Here is a 21,057-nt window from a genome sequence, read left to right as displayed (position 1 = left end):
TCATGGGAGATTTGATGAATTCATGATGATGGTAAATATTTTGGTATTGGTATTTTGGTCTGATTTTGGTTGATGTAGTGCAGGGTTTTTAAACCTTGGTTCGTGAGCTGAAAAAAATGGGTCACAGAGAAAAAATAAATAAATAATCTTGTATGTGAACGCCTCCTTGTGGGGGCTTTATGTTACATCTTGTAAATCACAGTGGGACCAGATGGTGCATCGAGAGTAAGATGCCTTGTTTGTGTTGCCTGGGTCAAGTAAAAAATCATAGACAAAATGTGGGTCACTTGAAAAAAAGTTTGAATAACCCTGATGAGGTGGGTTTACTTTTGTTGAACTGATGGTGAATTCTTCAGTGGGCTCTGCATCACCAACTGAATCGATTCTTTTGTATTCACCGTCCATTGACTTTTGCACTTCTGTTGTGGGCCAATCAAATATGTGTCCATTCTTAAAGACCCAAGGTAGGCTACAGGCAGTTTAAAAGAGATTTATATGCCGTCACAAGAGATCTCTCATACGCCATAGCCTACTGATTTTTTGTCCCATCACGTATGATTATTTTTTACTCTTCTCAATTAAATTTGATTGATTGATTGATTGATTTACTTTATTGATCCCTGAAGGGAAATTGCGGTGTAGCAGCAGCAATTACAATTATTACGAACATCACACAATGACATTACAATGAGGTAGGAAAGAATAAAAATTAAGATATAAAATCTAAAAATATATATAATTATACAACAGTTAGTTCCGACCTTACCATCTGATTGGTTGAGAAGCGTTCTAACTGTGCTGATATTCGTGATAACAGCACGGCCTTTTCACACCACAACTGTATTACTCCGCTGACGCGTTGCCATTAACGACAAGCTTCATGCACACAAATGTGCACGCAGGCGACACAGACTTTTTTTTTCCGATCGCGTTTTGAATCCGTTATCTGATATACAATCTAGTGCACTATGTAGGGAACATAACCAATTGTCTAATTCACTATCTAGTGCACTATGTAGGGAACATAACCAATTGTCTAATTCACTATCTAGTGCACTATGTAGTGAACATAAATCCGTTATCTGATATACAATCTAGTGCACTGTGTAGGGAACATAAATCAATTGTCTAATTCACTATCTAGTGCACTATGTTGGGAACATAAATCCGTGATCTGATACACAATCTAGTGCACTATGTAGGGAACATTAATGTGTTTGTAACACGAACAGTTAGCTTAATAGCCCAGTTAGTAGCTCATAAAAGTTCTGTTCTCACCCATATCCTTTGGTGTGTGCGAGAGGTTTTTTATTTCTTTTTTCCCTTCGGAGGTTCTTGCCTTTTTTTTCTTGTTGTTCTTACCTCCCTGAAATGAGTTTTTGCAACTTGGGATGTCTGCTTTGTAGTGTTAAACTTTATATTGGTTGTGGAACTACTTTTTGGCGGAAGGTATTGTCAATATTAAAGCATATTCAATATGAAATTCAGGGCTTCTTTGATTTATTTTCTTTCTTTATTTTGTAAAAACTGTTGTATTAAAGCAATAGAACACTTGAGGTCATGTGTTATCGCGAATAACATCACGGCTGTGATGATCTACGGCACTCGCCTTCGGTTCGTGATGTTATTCGCGATAACACATGACCTCTCGTGTTCTATTGCTTAAACAAAAAATAAAGTAGAATATAATAATTATGAAAAAAAAGAATATAAAACATCCAACAGAACAAAAACTAAAAAGGGGGGAGCCTAAAGGTGCAGTTACAGACATTGCGCAATTTAAAGGCTGTGCAAATAAAACAGTACCATGTGTAAATTGTGAATCAGGTAGTACCAAGTGATCAAATAGTAGGTTATTGTCTTAGTGGGTATTAATATTATAGGCACTGCGTCCTTCTCTTGCACCAGTGAGAGTCATTGTAGGTTGCCACCGCTGTGGGCAGAAATGACTTCCTATAGCGCTCTTTGTTGCATCGAAGTTGGCGGAACCTTCCACTGAAAGTACTTGTCATGTAATGGGTGTGTGGTGTTGTCTATTATGCAACAGGACCCACTTCTGAGAGAAGTTGTAGGGCAGCTGTAGCCTAGTGGTTAAGGTATTGGACCAGTAATCAGAAGTCTGCCGGTTCAAGCCTCACCACTGCCAGGTTGCCACTGCTGGGCCCTTGAGCAAGGCCGTTAACCCTCAATTGCTTAGATTGTATACTGTCACAGTAATGTAAGTCACTTTGGATAAAAGCGTCTACTAAATGAGAACCACGAGAACCACTGATAGATATATTTTAAGGTGAGGGTTTGAATATTTCCGATTGCAACTGTATTGCTGTTAAGTGCTCTGACTGTTGAACTCTGCGGTACGTTGTCAACACTTCATACGCCATAGGCTGTTTTAAATCGCTAAATACCCTTTAAATGAGTGCACTACGTACAATAACCTTTATACACCCTATTAAGGGCATTACGGCGCAAAAGCACGGAGATTGGAATGCACCCTTTTGTTGTGTGTAGCGCTCTTTCATGTCCAGAAGAGGGCGCAGTGATCTAATGAGCAGTCGGTTCTCGGTGTGTGTGTCTCGGTTCCCCCGGACCGTCCACATCTCCGTTTCCCGCCCCTCTTTCGGTGAATAAATTGAATTTGCCGGGAGATACAGAGGAAGATGGCGGCTAATGACCGTTCCCGGTCCGAAGCTGCGAAGCAGCGACGGCAGGACCAGCTGCGGCGGTGGCAGGGCTCAGAGACCGACCTAACCGGGGCAGAATTACGGAGTCGGGCTGTGAAGTCCGCGAAAGTCCGCTTCGCGCAAGGCGCTGTGTTCATGGCCGCCTGCTCGGCCGGGGACCGGGAGGAGGTAGCCGAGCTGCTGAGGCAGGGAGCTGAAATCAACCACGCTAACGTGGACGGATTGACTGCACTGCACCAGGTCAGAGCCAGACTTCCAACCACCATTTCCTCCTTCACACACACACACACACACGATATATAACTACTGTTTACTTCTTCCCCACTGAGAAAGCTTCTTCAGGAGTTTAGCTAGCTTGTTTTCAGCTTGTGCTGCGAGTATGAAGCTGTAGGAAGAAATTATGAGCTACATGAACCACTTGTTGAGTTTGAGCTTGAACTTTAGTTGCCATTGTAAAAAAGTTTGGAGAGTAAAGCCAGAGAGGTGGTGTTCCACCCTGAACACATTCCTCCATAGAGCACAACTGACTTGCAGCTCTTCACTACGCCCGTTTTCACTTTAAACAAGTAAATAATAGCAAAACCAGCTCAGTGTTTTAAATCAAACCTATTTCTTTGTATAAAGCGACGCATAATGTGTCTTAAAACAGACTTTTCATTTTGTTTCTTTATTTGGAAGCTTGACAAGAATAGCCCTGTCACTCCTTTTCCTTTCAGCTCGCTAGGGGTGGGCGATATGGTCAAATATCACAATACGTAACGTCATGTTCTCGATATAGAATTAAAATGTACATACTTTTGTAACAATGCATAAAGCATGGTTTGTTTGTTTATTAGGATTTTACCCTCATGTTTTACACTTTTGGTTACATTCATGACAGGAACAGTAGTTACTCATTACACAAGATTCATCAGTTCACAAGTTTAATATCAAACACAGTCATGGACAATTTAGTATCTCCAATTCTCCTCACTTGCATGTCTTTGGACTGTGGGAGGAAACCGGAGAACCCGGAGGAAACCCACGCGGACACGGGGAGAACATGCAAACTTCACACAGGAAGAACCCGGACCGCCCCACCTGGGGATCGAACCCAGGACCTTCTTGCTGTGAGGCGACAGTGCTACCCACTTAGCCACCGTGCCGCCCCCTAAAGCATGGTAGTCTTAACTCCTAAATTATTTCTGCATCTATTCTGTTTTGACTGTAAAACATACATGTTGCAACTCTATTGGAACAGTAGGAAAAAATGTCAATAAAGACAGACATCATTTTTGTAAATCCTTTCTAAATTGTATTCGATTAAATCAGGACAAAGCAAGACATGTAATGTTTCAACTAATCAACTATATTTTGTTTACATATATATATATATATATATAATATTTGAATTTATTCTAAATTTGATGGCTGCAGTACATTCCAAAAAAAGTTAGGGCAAGGACATGTTTACAACTTTGTTACATGTTACATGCTAGAGTACAATGTTTTCATAATACAGCACGGCCACTCAACAGTCCAGCATCTCCATTGTCGTATGTTGTGCTTTCTAATGCAGGACAGTCCGGCATCTGTACTCTCTTACTACAAAGCCATGCTGATGTAACAAAAAGTGCAAACTAGTGTTTTATATTTTTCCTTAAACATTTCAACTGTGTATTGCTTCTCTTTCAATCTTTTTTGGAATAGTAAATTTGCAGCCATCGGTTTGAGAATCAACATTAACATAGAAAAAGCAATAAATCTGCTAAAGTAAAACATCTCCAGTTGCACAGTAGTAAAAGACACACCACAAATCACTTTCTGTTTGTATTTGCATTTTAGTGACTGTTTGAGCTTTTCGGAAATTGTACAGTTTTGTTAGGATACCAAGAATACCAAGTTTTGACATGGTATCCTAATTTCACCCTAGCTATATTGTAATTGACTGGAGCAAATTGTAATTGACTTCTCTGTGGCTCTATAATAGAGTCTTGTTTAATTGCATCCATTTCAAAGCAGTGGAACAGTGGTATCTCAAGTTTACAGTGAAAACCCAGACACCACTTACAGGAAATTTGTCCAGTTCACATTCAAGCAGGTTTTACATCACCATACACATATATTTTGCTTTACAAGAAACATGCCACTGCTAAAGCTGATCAGGTTGTGATTGTACAGGGCTGTATTATGTAGTTTTCATCTGTTGGATGGAACACACTACAGCATGTATTAAGTTTACAATGGCCGTTACTCTGATAAATAATGGGCAGGCTACAGTAGTACAGTACAGTACAGTTAAAAGAAGGCATGAACCAAACAACAAAGAAAATCATTCACTATTAGTCTTAAAACAACTAAATATTAGAAAAATAAGAAGTTTTAAATCCTAGATATCCTCCTTTTTATTCATTAGGTTGAAACTCTTGATATAAGGCATGTTGTGTTTAGCTGTGTTGCTACTTTTGTGTTTAACATTTAACCATTTTTAACCAGGTTGGGTTTTAGATGGATTCTGTGAATTACCAGGATTTCTAAACCTGAGAACATGGCAAATTATGGCTTGATATGCCGGTAAGACACCATTGTGACTGAGACCATTAGTCCAGGTACTGAATGTGCACACTGTCATGTAGTTGCATAAACAGTGAATAAAATCTGAGACGGACAGTAAAGAAAACCAAACTTTAAGCTTGGGTGGCGCAGTGGTCTATTAGGCTTGCCCACTGCCACTGGGATCTGAGTTTGAATCTCAGCGTTGCTGTCGGCCAGTTGGGCGTCTACATACACGTGATTGGCTATGTCCGTCAAAAGGGGGACAGCCGAAGCCCTGCGATGGATTGGCACCCTGTCCAGGGTATCCCTGCCTTTGCTCAGTGTTTTCCAGTAAAACTGGCTCTGAATCAACCTCAACCAAGTGTTTGATGAATATGGAAAAAAGGGACATTATTTATGTGTCCCACATGTTAACTTTTTGTCACTGATTTTTAAACAAAAGACTCACCTCTTTTACTGAAATTAAACTTGGCTGCTGTGCTTTACATATTGTGTATATGTGTCAGGTGTGAGTTGTTGCTTATTTAACACTGACAGTCTAACAATGACTGCTCACAGTCTATGCTAAATGGTAAAGATGTGATGACGTTAGTGTTTTGGGCCTCATAGTGATACAACCCTGTACTGTAAGAAAAATACTTATTTTTAAGGATATCACCCAGCAAGTTGTACATAACTGCCAAACAGGTCACAGATCCTGGCTGTTAGTTTATAAGCAATAGGGTAGACATCTTAAATCTTTTCTTTAATCTTAATTCAAGTCAGTGGAAAGAGATGTTCTGTTTCTCAAACAACGTCAATTGTGAAGCCCGGCCAGGTCGGTGGCTCTGCTAAGATTCAAACTCGTTCAAACACTCTGCAGTGGTGGGCTAGTGTGTTACAGCTGCTCTCCCACAGCACCCAGATACAATTATAGACTACTCTGCTTTGGTTAAGGTCTGTTCATTACTGTTTTTTTTTTATTATTTCTACTGGACTGTTGATCTGATTATTAAAGGTGTGTAAACCTAGCAGCCAATTCTTAAGGTATCAGAGCTGTAGATTACAAATCTATTTTAATGTATTTATTATTATTTGTTTATTATTATTTATATTAATACATTTCCTTATTACTATAGGTTATGAGTTAATTTTTGGGCTCTGTTAAGCTACTGCTTCAGGGGCCTTGAGCAAAAGTCCTTAATCTTCAACTTCACACATCATTTGTAAGTCCAATGCCAGTGTAATATAGGGAAATGAAGATAGGGGTTAACTGTAAAAACATGGCTGTTGTCTATTCATAATAGGCTGATAGAAAAAATATGAAGCATTTTTATATTGCTAACTTTCTAAGCCCTTTTAAACACTCATTGACTATCAGTGTAGTCCCCTGGATCTTTTCATGTTTTGTGTCTTAAGTAAATGGAAGTATTTTCTTGCAGATATGACTGACTGATTCATATTGTACACCAGCCAGCCGGTCAGAAACAAACATTTTTCTGTGGCCAAAGTTTAAAGTGTCTTATGCAGAAAAAAGGTTTGAGTTTGTCTCCCTATGCAGACTTCTAAAGCTTCATTATCATCGTTTATATTCTACAGCTTAAGTTATTGTACCTTTCCATTTATGGCATTAAGAGATACTTTTGTCCAAAGCAAATGTAACCAGTCAAGGCATAGGAGTCTTGCAAATAGCCCCAACATGGACTCAGATTTTTCAGGTAGTTGGCCTGCATATTAAGAATGCAAAGAGCCATGCTGCTCAGGTGGCACAGCAGTAAAAACACACTCTAGCACACCAGAGCGGGGATCTCAAATACAAATACATGCAATTACGACCTCTGCTGGGTGATTGATGGCGCCTGCACAGAGACGGGGAGGGTGTGTGGATCAGGGTGTGTCTCTCGGTACACGGAGCTGGTCCGCGGCTGGTCTCGTGTGGTGTAGGTGACAAAATGCATACGGCTGCTGCCCACGTGTCGGAGGGGGTGTGTGTTAGCTTCGTTCTTCTCAATCTGAGCCGGGGCCAGCATTAATAGAGAGGAAGCATGACGCAATCGGGGAAATTGGACGCGCAAAAAAGTCGGAATAAACAATATATATACAGTGTATCACGAAAGTGAGTACACCCCTCACATTTCTGCAAATATTTCATTATATCTTTTCATGGGACAACACTATAGACATGAAACTTGGATATAACTTAGAGTAGTCAGTGTACAACTTGTATAGCAGTGTAGATTTACTGTCTTCTGAAAATAACTCAACACACAGCCATTAATGTCTAAATGGCTGGCAACATAAGTGAGTACACCCCACAGTGAACATGTCCAAATTGTGCCTAAAGTGTCAATATTTTGTGTGACCACCATTATTATCACTGCCTTAACCCTCCTGGGCATGGAATTCACCAGAGCTGCACAGGTTGCTACTGGAATCCTCTTCCACTCCTCCATGATGACATCACGGAGCTGGTGGATGTTAGACACCTTGAACTCCTCCACCTTCCACTTGAGGATGCGCCACAGGTGCTCAATTGGGTTTAGTCCATCACCTTTACCTTCAGCTTCCTCAGCAAGGCAGTTGTCATCTTGGAGGTTGTGTTTGGGGTCGTTATCCTGTTGGAAAACTGCCATGAGGCCCAGTTTTCGAAGGGAGGGGATCATGCTCTGTTTCAGAATGTCACAGTACATGTTGGAATTCATGTTTCCCTCAATGAACCGCAGCTCCCCAGTGCCAGCAACACTCATGCAGCCCAAGACCATGATGCTACCACCACCATGCTTGACTGTAGGCAAGATACAGTTGTCTTGGTACTTCTCACCAGGGCGCCGCCACACATGCTGGACACCATCTGAGCCAAACAAGTTTATCTTGGTCTCGTCAGACCACAGGGCATTCCAGTAATCCATGTTCTTGGACTGCTTGTCTTCAGCAAACTGTTTGCGGGCTTTCTTGTGCGTCAGCTTCCTTCTGGGATGACGACCATGCAGACCGAGTCGATGCAGTGTGCGGTGTATGGTCTGAGCACTGACAGGCTGACCTCCCACGTCTTCAACCTCTGCAGCAATGCTGGCAGCACTCATGTGTCTATTTTTTAAAGCCAACCTCTGGATATGACGCCGAACACGTGGACTCGACTTCTTTGGTCGACCCTGGCAAAGCCTGTTCCGAGTGGAACCTGTCCTGGAAAACCGCTGTATGACCTTGGCCACCATGCTGTAGCTCAGTTTCAGGGTGTTAGCAATCTTCTTATAGCCCAGGCCATCTTTGTGGAGAGCAACAATTCTATTTCTCACGTCCTCAGAGAGTTCTTTGCCATGAGGTGCCATGTTGAATATCCAGTGGCCAGTATGAGCGAATTGTACCCAAAACACCAAATTTAACAGCCCTGCTCCCCATTTACACCTGGGACCTTGACACATGACGCCAGGGAGGGACAACGACACATTTGGGCACAATTTGGACATGTTCACTGTGGGGTGTACTCACTTACGTTGCCAGCTATTTAGACATTAATGGCTGTGTGTTGAGTTATTTTCAGAAGACAGTAAATCTACACTGCTATACAAGCTGTACACTGACTACTCTAAGTTATATCCAAGTTTCATGTCTATAGTGTTGTCCCATGAAAAGATATAATGAAATATTTGCAGAAATGTGAGGGGTGTACTCACTTTTGTGATACACTGTATATATATAAAAGAATGCAAAGAGTCAGTCAGACTTAAGACTAGAGATGGGACGATCGATCGGCTACGAATCGGTATCGGCCGATTTTTAATCAAAATATGCTATCGGCGATCGGCGATATTTCCTAAAAGTAGCCGATCCGATCGTGTGATATATAAAGATCACGTTAAGTTAACAGCTCAGTGGATTGATCCAGACTTTGAGCTACGACGCGCCAACCATCACATCACCATTCATCAACAATCGTACAGAAACCATCGTGAAAGCTCTTACGATGTAATTTTGCTGATTGTAATATTTACTTTAAAAAGATAATTCAACCCGGTCACATCTGAGTCGATTCTATCAGCACGTTATATAAACTCCTGGTTCACTTTGGTAAATCGTAAGCGGTTCTTACTTGTGATGTAGATGAGAACAGAAGACGTTACAGAGCCAATCCGAGGCAAAAGTTTATTCATTACCAAATTCGTTAGTTCAGGATCATCTGCTGAACTTTTAGAAAACTTTTAGCTCCTTAGACGGAACGAGTCTGACTCGGTTACAGATCTGTGGTAATAGCAGTTTAATTAAGCTTTTTAATTAAGCTTTTTAATGTAAGAGAGTCACACAAAATGTTCTGTAGTAGTTGGTGTTTATTTAAAACCACGACATTTAATTAATAACAGTAAACACGGAGAGATAACTGAGAAGAGAAACTTACGCTTCACATAAAAACTAATCAACTCATGAATCAATGAATCACTTATAGCGATACTGTGAACAAAGCGTATCTTCTAAAGGCACAAACACACACGCGCGCGCTGCTCCGGTTTATCTTTACTGTGAGGCTCTTTTTAAGTTTATTTACTGCTTTTATTTAGCCCCATGTTGTTCAGAACATGCATTAAAAGCTAAGGCCATCACAGTACTATTATATTGGACAGACATTGTGAGCTGTAGAATATGATGGCATCATATGAGTCAAATGTCTTTGTGATCATTTTAATACTTTGATACTTTGTTGATGTTCAACAACTGCTGTATCATTGTTCACGATTGCGGCAAACTAACCTTCTTTAAGCCTGCTTATTAGCCCAGTAATTAAATATGAGCTGCTGTTTAAATACAGCAAGTCATTTAATTCAAGTGGTGGGAGTTCATTGCATTAGGTAGTGAGTGTTCCAACTTTAACCTCCAATATTGGAAATATGGTTTAAGTATTGCGATTGTGTGTTTTTGTTATATTGTTCTGTTATCATATAAGTCATTTGAATCCTACAGCCTTTTGCTCTGTACATTAGTAAAACTCTTGCTAAAAAGGACTTTATTGTGCAGCTGCTCTGGAGTTAATGGTGTGTTGGTCTGGAACTGAGCTCTGGATTTAGTGGCAGTGAAGTCATTGCTGGACAGTGGTTAAAGCCAGCACAGTGGAACAAGTTGACGGGTGAGGATTCGGAGCCAGTGGCTGTTACAAGTCTCTGGTTGGGATAGGGTTCGGGAAAACTTAGTGTGTCTTAGGCCACACGGTTTGTGTGTTTTCAAGTTCACGTGTTGTCAACCACAAAGCAGATTGTGAGCCTTTATGGCACAATTTGAAAATATATTCTGCTTGTGGAAAAACTGACCTTCTGTAAGTGGTCAATTGTCATGAATGTTTGTTGCTAGCCATTCTAACTTTAAAGTTGATTGTCAAATATATTTTTGGTTTGAAAAGGCACACACCTGCGTCTAAAGAGGGCCCACAATTTACACTGCATTATCAGTATAAAATCCATGAATTTCTATGGGACTGTCTGTGTATCTCTGCAATCAAGTTGTGGCAAGACATCAATCAGGGCAAGGGCATAAAGCAATATCTAAGGATCTTGAGTGTTCATAGGCCCAGAGTAGCCTTAGTTTAGAAATAAAATAAGCTTGGCCCAATTTTGAACCTTCCTAGAGTCAGCCATCTGGTCAAACTGGACCTTTGTCAGGGAGGCAAGATAGAACTCAATCAAAATCCTGTGCAGAGATTGAAGAACCTGATGGATGGACTGTCATCTTTGTAGCATGCTGGCTTTTATGGAGGAGTGGCTAGATAGAAGCCACTGTGAAGTAAAAGGCATATGACTGCCAGATGCTGTAGAATATACTGTGGTACCTTGAAACTCGACGTCAGTTGGTTCTGAAAGAACGTTGAGGTTCAAGGTATTTTTTCCCATAAGTATGTATGGGAAACCTGTTAATGTGTTCCATGGTCCCGTGGAACTGCATATATTTTATGCTAATGTAAAATAATGGGGTTGTTTTTGACACTTATACACTGAAAATAACACAAATATAGCATGGAAAACACTGAAATACAATTGAAAAACAGTTAACAATCAATAAAAAATACAATAAAACCTTGCGTAAAAATCGAGCCCAATGCAGCAAAAGTTTGCGGTGGACCGCCTAGGGAAGCGCAGCAGCAAGTTAAGCAGCACCGTCACACTCCATAAGAAACAACGGCACAGCAGTCGAGTTTGAGGGAAATTATGAGTTTAATGGTACACATTTCTCAATGAAGGGCGTCGAGTTCCAAAGATTTCGGGTTTACGGGACGTCGAGTTACAAGGTACAACCGTGTATGAAAATTACAGCCTGTGGAGGTGATGCACAGTATCGGTGGCTTTGTTTAGATTTGGGTTAAATCATTTCCCCAATGTAATCTTCTTTGGTGTTGAGGCCTACCACGAGAACATTCAAGATTCAGCCGCTAAATAGTAGCTAGATGAAAATGTACATTTTTAGTGTTCACACAACATTGGTTAAATAAATATAGCTAGTTACCTCTAACCTCTGATTGAATGATTTGGCATAACTGAATAAATAAAACAATAACAATGCCAGTGGATTGAATTGTGGTGTTCAGCTATAGCAACACATAACAATGGAATCTCAGACTGTTCAAATGAAAAGCTTGTGTTCTGTGGTCTGGACAGAATCAGTATCACATCCTGTTAGAGACACAGAATTTTTTTCTTCGTGCTGGACTAACAGTCCATCACCCTAATGATGTACATACTGTCCCCTTCGGTACAGAGTGCCTCAGAGACATTTTGCTTTCCAGCACTTTCCCAATGTAAACACAGAGTTATATTCTCAAGCCGACAGAGATGTGGCTGTGATTAGGCTCTGATGCTCCTGCCTACTGTAACAACTTCTTTAGGAGGCATAGGAGCTCAAGTTCAGGCTGTTCTGATTATAAGTCAGCTGGCTTGCTTGTTTAAAGTTGTAATGTTAGTCGGTTCTGCTGACCTCTGTTGGGTTTGCTTAAGGAAATGAATAGTTAGTAGCTGTCATCTGGAGTGAAATTCTGACCTCTTGAATTAGAACCAGGTCCTCATAGAACAGAAATAAAAAAAATAAGTGTTTTTACACACTTACCCACTACATAGTGACTTTCATCAACTTTACTTGGCTGCTTAAGTGGTAGTTCTAATGCATATGAATAGCACATGTGTTGTCTGATTTGTGCGTTAACCCCACTTATGTTACTAAGTCAGGCAGCACGGTGGCTCAGTGGGTAGCACTGTTGCCTCAAAGCAAGAAGGTCCTGGGTTTGATTCCCAGGTGAAGCGGTCCGGGTGCTTTCTGTGTGGAGTTTGCACGTTCTCCTCGTGTCTGAGGTTTCCTCAAACAGTCCAAAGACATGCAAGTAAGGAGATTTGGAGATTCGAAATTGTCCATGACTGTGTTTGACATTTAAAACTTGAACTGATGAATCTTGAATGACTAGTAACTACCTGTTCTGTCATGAATGTAACCAAAGTGTGTAAAACATGATGTAAAAACTATAATAAATGAATAAATAACGATTAAATAAAGTCGATTTAGACTCCTGGTGATCAAATGGACAGTGTTTCTTCATGTAATCTTGTCTTCTGGCTTGTTAATGGGTGATTCATTATTTCTCTGATTGTATCCATCTATTTTGTTGCTGACCGTCCTCTTCCTCTTTTGCCTCTTTTACCTTCAACTAATTCATGAATTGTCTTTTAATAATGCCAGGATGTGTTTATTACAAAATACTAGAGACTAAATAGTAGAGATGCATGAGTACCGATACCGCGCTCATTAACTTGTACTCGTACTCGCAAACGAGGCTCCGATACTAAACATCCGATACCGTGTGCCTAGTGCACGTTGCTGCGTTTATACCTAGTTCACACTACACGATTTTTGCCCTGATTTTCGGTCGGCGACTGGTCGGCGCTAGATTTGCCGGCTCGGCGTTCGCTAGATTTGCCAACTCGGCGTTCGCTCGGCGATCAAAACTCGGCTCTCGATCGCTAAGTGTGAACTATCCAACCACTCGATCCGACCGGCTCGCCGAGCGCTCGGCGACCGGATCGAGTTTTCTGGCATGTCAGATATCTGATCCAACAGGTATTGGTATCGGTATCGGCAAGTACAAAAATACATGTACTTGTACTTGTACTCGGTTGGGAAAAAATGGTATTGATGCATCCCTACTAAATAGTATGGATTTGAAATAAATTATAGCATTACTAGTGTTGTTACTGCAATACTACATGCAAAGCTAGTATGTGATTTGGGACACTGCCTCAGTCCAATCAAAATGGTGACAGTGAATTTGTATGGATGCACAAATCGGAACATTTTGATACATATGATAATGGATACCAGGTACCAATACAAATACAGTTCTTTTCCACAAATAAATACTGATTTTAATACTGATCGGTCATCACTACAATTAAAATATTTTCATAAAAGACCAGATGCATCCCCTTCTTGTGAATTACGGTTAGTTGTAGGGCTGTCGCGCTAACCGCAATTTTGAAATATCGCGGTATAGACCAGCCAACCGCAGGGCATGCCAAGCAACCGCATCACCGCGATATTCACGTTTTCTTCTCTTTTTTTTTTTTTTTTTTTTTTTTTTTTTTTGCAGGGTCCATCTTGTTTTATACGCTTACAATCGGGCGTAATAAATGTTAAATAAATTCATAATGAAAATGAGCTAGGAGCGACATTTTCCCGCAACCTGTTCTCATGCGTTTCTGCTGAGTGTCAGAGTTTGTGTTTTAAAATGTAAACAATCGCAACAGGAATTATAGGCAAAAATATATTAATGATCAAATTGAGTTCACACTCAATAAAATACTTGTGATTTAGACTATATTTAAACTGCCTCGGCGTAATAAAACACTTAATGACGGTTAATATGGAATTGCAGCCTGCAAATATTCTCTTGCTGGCTTGCTGGAATGATTTAAATGCATTTTTTCGTTGAATAAAAATGTATTGAAACGAATAATAACTTAAAATGTAGTATATATTGTTAACTTAATTATATCTACTAAATAGATAGTTAATAGTGGCGCAATAACCAGGCTAGATTTGCTTTGCTCTGTAAAGTCGCATGCAGGTACAGTACACGTGTGTATTAGTGTAACATCGGTAACGTCGGGAACATCGCTACCCCACTCAGATTCTCTTTAAACCACATCAGGTGAACATGTTGGTTCTTCTAGCGCGCATGATAACGCAGGTTTAAACTCTTACAGACTTTATTCTTTATTCTATTTTTTTTTTACCATATTTTGATTAGATGTGCGTTTAAAATATTTAGCCTAAACTCTTATTTTTTGGTTTCACAGTGTATATCTAGCCTAGGCTAGAAGCTAAATTTAAACCTTTTTTAATAGAGAAAAGATGTGCATCCCTGCTCTGTTCTGTATTCAACATTAAACACGCATTTCATTGGTCTTAAAGCTGTCTCATCTTTGTCATTATAAAGCAATAATATATCGAATCATAGCCTAACAATAAAGCTTGTTTATATAGCTCTAAAATCCAGATTAATTAAGTAATTTTCAAAAAAAAAATGGCTATCACCGCATACCGTGATATTGAGACAGGTTGAATATTGCAAGGGGAAATTCTTTCACCGCGACAGCCCTAGTTAGTTGCTCTGGTTACTGGTGGTGACACTGTACATTTGATTATCTCAGGGGGCATCAAAGAGTTGTTTTCTGTTCCATAGTGTAAAACTGATAAAAGAATGTTTGTGTTTAGATAGTCACCCAGATGTACTTTCATTCCCAAGGGGAATTGGTAGCATTGCTAACATGAAAGCTAACTTGTTGTTTGTAGTATGTGCTCATGCCTTCAGATTATTTAGGAAAATAGTCATTTTGCTGCCCAAAGAGAGAGTCTAACACATCTAAACAATGATAAGTTACGTAAAAATAATCCTCAGATTTCTTAATAATATAAGACTAAAAACATATAATAGAAGACCAATAAAACTAGCATAAAGCACGATTCCTGCCGCGCATATCACAAATGTGACAACATGGCGTTATACAAACAAACAAACAACAATATGTATGGACATTTAAGAAATATTAATGTTACTAATTGAATAAGCCTAAGCTCCCATACATAAGAACATATACATAACACATATAAGAAAACAATTGTAACTGATGCTGCAGTTGGTATTGCTCTCTTATGTGCTTCTTCATTATGTAATAATGCAGTTAAAACAGTTGTTAATGGTTGCTACACAAATATATAATTACTGTCTGTATATTAAGCAGTGTTGGAATGATTCAGCCCCTTATGGCTTTTTGCTCAATGTAATGGATTGTTTATCTTTAGGTACATTCTATCATTCAGTGCATTCTAGTAGCGTCCAAGGCAACAATTGCTGTGAGTTTTCTTGGAGCCATATCTACAAGCTTTGCACACCTGGATTTGGCCAGTTTATCTTTTTGTCCATGCCAAATCCTCTCAAGCCCTGTTATGGTGTATGGTAAACATCTGTGAACTGCCATCTTCAGGTCTCTCCACAGATGTTCAGTAGGGTCTGGACTTTGGCTGGGCCACTCAAGGCCATTTAGAGACTTGCCCCAAAGCCAGTCCAGTGCTATTTTGGCTGTATGCTTCAGGTCTGGTTGAAAGGTAAACTGTTGTTTCAGTCCGAGTTTGTAGGATGTAGTCTCCTTGTCCATGCGGCTAAGAAACACCCCCATAGCATGATGCTGTCACCACCATGTTATTTTTGCCAGACATACTATTGCTGTTCAGTTTTCATCTCATCAGAATCTTTTTCCTCATGTTGCCAGAGTCCTTTACATGCTGTTTAACTTCAAACAGCTGTCATAAGCATTTTGCTTAACAGTGGTCGCTCTTTCCACTCAGCTATAAAAGGCCTGATTTATGGAGTGCTGCAGAGATGGTTGTCCTTTCAACAGGTTCTTCCACAGGACTTTTGGGTTCATTCTTATCCCCCTGACCAAGGCTATTTTTGCCTGGATGCCCAATTTGGCTAGACAACACACTTTAGGAAGGTTCAGGATTGTGCCAATCTTCTCTCATTTCAAAATGATTAAGACCCCTTTGGTCCTGGGAACACTCAAAGCCTTAGCTATTGTTTTCCATCCTTGCTCAAATGTACGTCTGAATTGAGTTACCCTTCTTCAGTGGCATAGGACTGTTAAACACGAGGGAAATAGAAACAAAAGTGTGCTCATCAGAGATTACAGGATGTTATTAGTTTTCTTTTTTCATTGCAGGTGCAACACTGTTTAAAATATTTGTGTGTCTATCCAAAAAACAAGGAGTTCAGTGAAGTGACAAGGAATTAATAGATAAACTGAGCGCAGGTGGAGACTTTAACAACCCCAGTTTAAGAATGGAAGAGTTTAGCTCATACAGTAAGCAAGACAGCTCACATTTTAGTAAACAATTCTTAATATGTAATTCATTCTTTTTTTTAAATATATTTTATTTATAAATTTTCTCTTCTTTTTCTTCTGACTTTTTAGCACGTCCAATTGTCCGATTGCCGACCCCTGCTCTGATTTGAGGAGAAAGAAGCTAACCCACGCCCCCTTCGACACGTGGGCAGCAGCCGTATGCATTTTGTCACCCACACTAGGCGAGTGCATATATGCAAATCAGCCTTGTGTACGGAGAGACACACCCTGCTCTGCACTCTTTCCCCGCCTCTGTGCAAAGGTGCAATCAATCAGCCAGCAGAGGTCGTAGTGCATCAGTTACGAGGAGTCCCTATTCGGCTTAATACCCCGGCCACATGAACAACAGGCCAAACGTTGTTCATGTAGCCGGAAGGCAGAGCTGAGATTCGATACGATGCTGCTGGTAACAGCAGTACCTGGGTTCCAGAGATCCGAATCCTGAGCTTGGCATAAAAATACAGTCGGAATATCAGTGCAGCCTTGGTGCCAGTGTCAAGCTTGGTAACATTTCTGTAGTGTCTTGTGTTTAACAGTCCTATGCCACTGAAGTATATTTATTTGTTTAACATGACTTCTCACTTAATATTACAATTCCATGGTACTCATTGGAGATGGCAGTCAGCTTTGCAAGACTACACTGAAAGGCACCGGACACATTATATACATCAACGAAACACTGAACAGGAAAGCATGATTACTTAAATCGAATGTCTTTTTCAAGGACTATTTATTTCCAAAAACCATAGCTAGGGAAAAGCTTATTGGCTGCTTCGTTATATGAATGAACATTCAGGGAAATTGGATCCAGGAAGCTGGACCCATTGCTTCACTTCTGCATTCAAATTAGCATAATAGAAAACAGGAATGCATTGGCTTTACCTGTAGAGAGTTGTTAAAGCTTGAATCCAAAAGGAAAAAGCTGCAAGCAATGCTTCCAGAGTGTTTAAAAGTAAACGCTACAATCCTGGGTTCTGCATTTTACTCATATTGTGTTTCTGCTGGCTTAATGAGCAGTGCTGTATAGAAGTAATGTTTTGTTGGATCACTTTTGAGTTACATTACATGGAAAATAGTATGCGTTAGCATAACCAAGACCTCAATGATCAGGACAGATTTCTATAAACTTTTGGCTTATAGAAAATTGTGTAAAAACGTTCCCTACTCCAGCTCTAACCAGGTACATGTCGTTGCTCAACCAGTGTTTACTTGCCATTGTAATACTTGCTTAAAAGTCCCAGTCAGTCAGTCAGAGCCTGAGGTCTGTAGTCCAGAAACTTTAGCAGATGCTGTATCTTTCTTGATGATGCCTGTAATGCAGCCAGTTTTAATTCCTGCTTGATTTAAGTGTTTTTTTTAACTTGAGTTCTGTCTTCATTTAGTCAGATGCAGCTCAGTATGGCTCTGATTAGATGATTAACCAGGCCAGTCAATGACATTTCTTTTTCATCTGCCTTACAGCGGAGTATGTTTATTGGTTCATGTTCCAGGTCATTGTCATCAAGGCCTGTTTGTGACTTTGTTTTAATTAAAAGACAATCCTCTTTAAAAAATAAACCACATCGGCTCATACAGATTTTTTGCTACAGTAAAACACCCTTGAGTTTACTTATACTTGTAAGTTGCATATAGTTTTTCACCACATTCTTGGAATAAAAAGAATTTCTGCAACCATTCTTTTTTTGTGGCAGAATGATTTGGAGAAAATCTATTAAAATGTACGCAGATGAGAACTCACTTATTTGTCCAAAAAATTCACATATTTAAATTCTTTTATAGATTTATTAATAGTCATTGAACTGCATGGCCTGGATCTATTCACTAAAAGCAGAACAGTGTCCCATCTGTTATCTAATTCCTGAACATATCCAGATGTTTAGATGTAATCCAGGAACCACCAGAAACGTCTGCCATAAATTTGAAGCTACTGGAACATGATTGACACTGTCCAGACTCAAACAAGCTTAATATCTGCCAACTGTTTTTGATTGACCCATTTTTGATGGATAAAATAATCTGTGCAGTCCGGCGACGTCTGTTGGTCGCACGACACCCATGCTGATGTGAGAAGCCTCTTTATACGTCTTTACCTCCTCGGGGGGCAGCTGTTTCTTACGTAAAGCTTTACAGTGTACAAAGGATCGTACTATTCTGCTTGTATCGGTGACTAAACCAGAGAGTAGGAATAGCTGTTGCAGCAGAAACGAGATGATTTCTCCATCCAGCCTTGCCTCTCACAGACAAGGCCAGCTGTGTCTGTTAAGCACCTGGTGGTATTACTGAGACTCGAGATTCAGGACTCGGTATTGGGCAATGATTGATGGGCTCATCATTGGTGAAAGATTTCTATTTTTAATAGATTTGATCATTTTACTTGTTTGTGTAAATGCTTATACAAATTTTAGACATACATGCTGCATTCAGGTAATTTTATGTGACTTATGGATTCTCCATTACTTCACTTAGCATTATTCTAGACAGGCACATAACTCAAGATTTTTTAATCTGCTTATCATGGAATGTTAGAAAACGGAGTAACTTGAATATACTCTAAACTTTTCTCTCTTATTTTGCCCTCATGTGTTGCAGGCGTCAAATTCAAAATGTGTTAATATTTACAAAATACAATTACGTTGGTCAGCCAAAACACGAACCGTCTTTTCTTTGTACGTTTGTCTGTTAAATAAAGCTTCAAGAGATTAACCAAATCACAGATTACTGGTTGTATTGCATTTTACAAAATGTCCCAACTTTTCTGTACTTATTGCAAACTGCTTCCTGTTTTTCAGGCTTTGCATTGTGTTGTTTAGACTGTGTGGTTTGTAACAATTTCTTTATTCAAGTATAGCTGTGTGGAAGTATAGCATTGTACAAACTAGACTGTTCCAGATGTGTTATACGTCATATCAGCTTACCTGGCACTTCACCCTGGGGATGCATATTCCATAACAGTTATTTGGCTGATGAAAGTTTTTTCATAGTACATGTTGCAGATATGGGCAGCATAAAGACCTCACTGACTTTAATTAGTGCCATATCATTTTGGCTACACGATTGTAGTGATGCATCCCTAAAACATCAAGTGGTGCTCACAGGCAGCCGTTGTGTGTTGCCACTGAACAGTGGTCCGAAGAGACCACAAATTGGCAACAGATTCTTGGGGGGGGGTCCAAGACTCATTGGTGCCAGAGGAAATAAAGGCTATGCTGTTTGGCACGGACTAACAGAAGAGCTACTATGCCTCAAATTGATTTATTGTAATACAGGTGATGAGGTGAATGTTTCACAACACACAGTGCATCACAATGAGCACCCAGGCATTGGAATTGGACATTTAAAGCAATGAAAAAGTCAAGTGGCCCAACAAATCCTGTTTTCTTCAAGATCACTTCACTTTTCCCATGCTGCTACATGTTGCATAACTGTTTAGAACTATAACTACATATATACTGATGAGCCAAACCATCTCCCAAAAATGCAAATGGAAAAACCTATTGTGTAACAATCACGCATGTCACAGTCAAATGTTAGCCACAGTACACCAAATGAATGCAGCAGAAATGGGCAGGCAAAATGAACTGGACAAGAGCTGGTGACTGACTCACTGGATGTCAATAGCAACAAGGAGTGCTTACAAGTGTCAGTTCGAGAAGGACAAATGCCTCCTGTCGATGGGGTTATTGGGCGGCCAAGACTTATTGATTCCAAAGAGCATCAATAACTACGGTGTATGTTACAGACCAACAGAAGGGCTACTGTGGCTGAAATAGCAGATTATTTTAATTATGTGTCACATCAACCCTTTCTGCGTATGGGCCTGTGTGCAGTTAAAGGCCAGTTGAACTGCCTGTCTTAACTACTGTCCAGCATCGAACTTACAACTGGACATAGGATCAATAGAAGAAAGTCCCATGTCCCCCCCACCCCCCCCACATTTGGTGAACAGCCAGGTCAGTGCCATTTACCAGGGATTACACAGCACCAGGATGCAATGTTGGACCACAAAACATCTTCAGAGGTTTTGTGGTTCATGACTCACTGGATCTGAGCTGTTTTGTCAGCATGTTAAGACCAATATCAATATGTGTGTCAATTAAAAGTGGGTCACATGGAGCTTGGTGTGCCTTTCTGTACACGATATGGCTCTGTGTGTGAATCCAACAGTGCCAGCTGATAAGAAGCGGCCGCAGGTTTGACACATGTCGGAGGGGATGTGTGCAAGTGGCTGCGGATTCACAGTCGGGAACTGGAAATATTTACATAGGGAGATAAAGAGGGGAAAATCCAGTAAAAATTTTGGACATTTAATAACGATTTAATTACTGTACATATCCTCCACTGTTTTCTATATTTATGTGGCAGATCTGGTGTGCCTTTAAATTATTAACCATGATCATGTTTAGTTTGATGACTATAAATCTAATCTCTCTTTTTGG

General features: G+C 40.0%; 1 protein-coding gene across 3 annotated transcripts in view; it reads left to right on the top strand.

The window, feature by feature from the left end:
• Positions 1–2,577: 2,577 nt before the first annotated feature.
• The window catches only part of zmp:0000001167 (protein phosphatase 1 regulatory subunit 12A), a 69,728-nt gene continuing 51,248 nt past the window's right edge, over positions 2,578–21,057 (top strand). For all 3 annotated transcript variants that reach the window (XR_010011473.1, XR_010011474.1, XM_062993377.1), the window contains exon 1: positions 2,578–2,921. Coding sequence is in view for 1 of the 3 variants with exons in the window: in XM_062993377.1 (XP_062849447.1) it covers positions 2,658–2,921 (264 nt within the window). In the remaining 2 variants the exon portion in view is untranslated. The remainder of the gene's footprint in view (positions 2,922–21,057) is intronic.

This window comes from Trichomycterus rosablanca, chromosome 1 (genome assembly GCF_030014385.1).
Source record: "Trichomycterus rosablanca isolate fTriRos1 chromosome 1, fTriRos1.hap1, whole genome shotgun sequence".
Taxonomy (NCBI): Eukaryota; Metazoa; Chordata; class Actinopteri; order Siluriformes; family Trichomycteridae; genus Trichomycterus; species Trichomycterus rosablanca.
Note: the sequence above shows the minus strand (reverse complement) of the source record. Positions and strands in the feature narration are given on the sequence as shown.